This window comes from Camelina sativa, chromosome 13 (genome assembly GCF_000633955.1).
Source record: "Camelina sativa cultivar DH55 chromosome 13, Cs, whole genome shotgun sequence".
Classification (NCBI taxonomy): domain Eukaryota; kingdom Viridiplantae; phylum Streptophyta; class Magnoliopsida; order Brassicales; family Brassicaceae; genus Camelina; species Camelina sativa.
In genome coordinates, this window is record NC_025697.1 from 11,334,037 (window position 1) to 11,338,633 (window position 4,597).

Sequence of the window (4,597 nt, forward strand, 5' to 3'; positions counted from 1 at the left end):
GAATATAATTGAAGAAACAATCTCACCATTTGTCAATAGAATTTTCCTCACTACTGTCCATTCCTTTCCCGGTATCAAAGACTGTAATCCGGTCAGCAGAAATATCCACACTGGAAAATAATCACATGAGTTGAAGGATTACACTCAATGGTTGTCATCTAACTTCCTAATATAAGAACATACCTAATCAGTTTCCGAGCTCCTTCACGATAAGGCCACACAGCTTGCAAGGAATTGTCCTGTTAATTTAGCAACAGAAAAATTAGGATTCCATATCCGAAATAAAGGAGAAACTTAACAGATACAAACCCCAATCTTATCAACAGATCCAGAGAATTAATGTCAAAACCATGTGACTAATTGAGTGAGAGTAAGTGAATTATTTGGAAACACAATGTGAATCCCTAAAAACTTTTGGTTGCAAACGCGAAGCGGAGGAAATAATTATATTTTTTGTTTCTTTGGGCACTATCCAAAGAGCTAGACCACATCCAAAAGAACAAAAATCGAAGTCAAACAATGTGTGCCAGTCTACACAATAAGGATAAAGTAATGTGCATCGGTTTACAACAACGCACAATATCCACTTTGAACCAACACGAAACACTTTTCCATTTAGGTAATTTTACTAAAACACTTACTATCAGATCCGCGAGAGCTGTCTCAAAGCTATAATTTTCAGGTAGTTCTTTAAGCAGATCAGTATCAGGTGTCAAGTCCCACAAGTTCTGCAAAAACAAGTGTGAACCATCACAGACCAACCTAAGTAGACAATGAGATAGAAAGCATATATGTTTCAGAATAGTAATACTGACCTCATACATGGTGGAAGCTATACCAGAACCGTCCTGATCCAGAGATAGAAATTGAGTCAAAAAATATCAGAAATAAGAAGTGGAAAATAGTCAAGCACATATCTCAGTGCAAAACAAAATTGAAATCATTATGTAAAAGACTGGAACGAAAAGAGAAGAACTCACATTAAGGCGTATTATATGGCACAAGTTCGGCTTAAAGGCAGCAAAACGAACAACGCCATTCATCTTCTCGCCATTTGACTCAAGAGAAAACTTTCCGCCTGAGTTCCAATCAACCCTCGTCCTCTTAGACAGCAAAACACAGTCTTTCCTAGCATTATCGTACTCCTTCTTCACCAGGTTGACAAAGTTTTGCATAGACATCTTAGGATCTGGGTTACTAAGTGTGAGTTTCACACTAGTACCGTTAGGAAGAAGAACCTTGAAGCTGTAAAAGATATCTTCATCTTCATCGTCAGATAGAATCAATGATCTCTTCACTGATCGCCTGCTACTCATCTGAAATGCGAAGACAGAAACAACATGAAACTGAATAACTTTTGAATTAAAATCAGGATTACAGTGGAAGCTAAACATGGAAATCATTGATTACAAGGAACATTAATGTAATCAGTGACACAGCTATCGAATGGGAATGTATGAAAGATGGCTAAATAATGGTTTTTAGATCATCATTGAACGACTTACTATAAAGAACCTACAAGAAAGACTGCTGCATCAAAAGTTAAAAACTTTTTCTTCACTGCGGAAGGCATTCACCGATTTAAGTTGTGAATATCAATATCAATCTAATACTTGTTCTACACTTTTACTAAACGTAAACACATGTACACACAATCTTGCACATAACATGAAAATGTAACAGGCCAAATCTGGAAACGCATTGGCTTCTTAAAACCAACACTGCAAAGATATTGAAGAAGACAGGGTTTAAAAAAAATTGGGTATTTGCAAAACAGAGACTTTATTCCATCCAACCTACGACAAACCAATTCTTAGGGTTTAGTTGTCAATCAATTCAATTCCTGATCAAGTTTCGATATTGAGAAAAAAACAGAGTTTAAACCCAGCAGCAGCAACACACAAAGAGCCAAAGAGAGTGAGAGAGAGAGAGAGTACCGTAAGTTCGCCGACTGATTTCTCTCCGACAAAACCCAGGAAACAAAAATCTGACAGAAGAAGGATAAGTGTGGATCAGAACGAAGAAGATGAATAAAACCCTATCATAAAGCCGAGAAAGTGTAAATAACTAAACAAATTTGATAACTTGGTAGAGTGATTATTAGCTTACCCAAAAAAAAAAGGTTCAATTTTTTCTTAAGAGAAACGAGAAAAGTTCAGATTTTTTTTAACAATAAGAAGAATCAGAACACATTTCTCTAATTCAAGCGGAGAAATAAGGAAAAAAAATGTAACCATGGAAAAAAAAATCAACTTTTTGAGAAGAAACAATGGAAGTGATGAAGGAAGGATGATGATATACTTTACCTTTCAGAGTGACTCTCTCTGTTATCAAAACCCAGAAGAAGAAGAAGAAGAAGAAGAAGAAGAAGAAGAAGAAGAAGGGGAAACAAAAAAAAAAGTGTTTTTTTTTGGGAAGAGACGACAGAGAGGAGAAAGAAGAGGAGACAGTGTAGAGAGAAGAAGAAGAAGAAGAGAGAGTGTGTCAATGTGTGTGTGAGAGAGAAAAAAATAGAGAGAGCGTGAAAACTTCGGGCACAAGTAGTTCCTTTATCACGTCAGCGTAACAATACTTTTTTCTTTCTTTTTATTATTTGTCGTCACATCAAATTACCCAAAACATTTGTAGTACATTTATATCTTTAGTCTTTAGCATTCAATTGGAGTATTTGTTTTTGAGTAAATATTGGGAGTGTAATCGTTCTTTATTACTGACATGATATTTGTGGAGTTGTGGACTGTGTGTGTATGTGGTTCGGAATCCAGTTGTTAACCAAAGTTTTTAATGGAACCAAAAGTTTTTAAGTAACTAAAACTGGTTTGCAAACAAGTATTTTAAAGTTGTGCTATATGGTTTACAATTACAACTATCTATTAAGGGGGAAGTTGAAACCGGCAGGTCAATGATTTTTATACTATTCAATATTGCTAACAATATAACTTGTCAAATCACTCGGTTACACATAGTAACTAAACTCAAAGAGATAATCCAATATCAAAAAAAAAAACTCAAAGCACCTTTATTCCATCCAATAAAGCATTACTTAATTGGTTTTAACTTTTAACATTTAACTCTTTACAAAGTTCACTTTGCATATATGGAGAGACATACATTTGTCTCGTTTCTCCTACCAAAAAAAATGTTCACTTTGCATGTACCAAAAGAAAGGAAAAGAGACTTAGGAAGTGATTAGAACAAAAATATACGATAGTGGTCTGACCGGTTCTTAGTCTCACCTTTTCACTACATTAAAAGGAAGTAAACCGGTACTCTTCCTGTTTAATTCCATCAAGTGGTGAAGTTATATTAACCTGGTCTAAACTAATCCAAGTGAGCTTCCCGATATACTCTCCCATGATATCTCCGACAACGTATGAAATTCCAGAAGAGGCAACCACAATAGACGTATAATAAACCGCAGATTTGAGATAAGCTTTAATCGATTCACGTGAGTTTGGCGGTTTTCGGACATAGACCTTGATTAAACCGAGCAAAATGACGCAAACCAGAGAAACCGAGAAAACCGAGATGAGCTTGTAGTTCTTGATTCCGGTTTCGTAGAAGGAGAATGCATAAACTAATGGTGGAATTAGGCCGAAGAAAATGTAAGACATGACCGCTACTAAGATATGTATCCGGAAATTATCACGTCTCCCTAACAATTCCTTGTACCGATCTATCTCTTGATCTGAACTGTTTCTTATATCTTGAAGCTACAAGAAAAAAAAAAAAAATCGAATATATCAAGAAATCAAAGAAGAAAAATATATAGCCAAGAAAAGGTTTACAAAGGGGTACGAGTAATTAATTACGTTTTGAGCTAGGACGATGAGTCCACCAGCCAAATTTGCGATAGCAAGAGCCAGTATATTCACTGAAACAGTAGAACTTTAAATCATTATTTGTTGTTATAAACAGAAATAGTCTCATGATAAACTAATCTTGCATTTATTTGCTAATTAATTAAAAAGAAAAAACAAAGAATGGTGACTTACCGGTGGAGGAACCAGAGGCAGCGGCTGAGGATACAACGCCGAGGCTGGTGATGGTCTCCGTGAGACCGCCGTAGACGGTGCTCTTCAAAACCTCAATGGCAAATCTTTCTCCGTCCGGTTGAATTTGTGGCAGTGATTGTGTTGTGTTAATACTATTTCTGATCTCTAAATTTACTTTAACTGCATATAATTTGCAAATTTTCTTAGTATAGAAGATAAATATAGTTGTATAGTATCAATCATATACAAATTTGACTAATGTTTTTTCATCAAAACCGTTCTTGATTTTCCCCAGTTTGGAATCAATTTGTCTAGTCCGGTTTAGGTGAGAGGACGAACTTAATAATTTTGTCTCGATTCAGGGATAACATACCTGGTTCCTCAACCGGTTTTGCCCTGATATAAACAAATTGTAAGAACCTTGTTCCTGAAATTGGATTAAAAAGCATGGCTCATCAAATTTATAAAACCATGCAAACCCGGCCGGAAAAAGGTGATTTAACGGTTTAGAAAAAGTTTGATATACCTAACCGGATGAAGTACTTAAGACAAGCCAAGCATGAGAAGATAATTCCCTCCTCTTTATCTTCTTGAACATCATC

General features: G+C 35.7%; 1 protein-coding gene across 1 annotated transcript in view; it reads right to left on the reverse strand.

The window, feature by feature from the left end:
- Positions 23–4,597, reverse strand: part of LOC104738143 (membrane protein of ER body 2) — a 12,573-nt gene continuing 7,998 nt past the window's right edge. Inside the window, exons 7-15 of the mRNA XM_010458367.2 lie at positions 4,369–4,422; positions 3,996–4,197; positions 3,813–3,874; positions 3,312–3,713; positions 981–1,316; positions 816–848; positions 642–728; positions 184–239; positions 23–110 (exon numbers count right to left, since the gene is read on the reverse strand). Of these exons, the coding sequence (XP_010456669.2) occupies positions 23–110; positions 184–239; positions 642–728; positions 816–848; positions 981–1,316; positions 3,312–3,713; positions 3,813–3,874; positions 3,996–4,197; positions 4,369–4,422 (1,320 nt within the window). The remainder of the gene's footprint in view (positions 111–183; positions 240–641; positions 729–815; positions 849–980; positions 1,317–3,311; positions 3,714–3,812; positions 3,875–3,995; positions 4,198–4,368; positions 4,423–4,597) is intronic.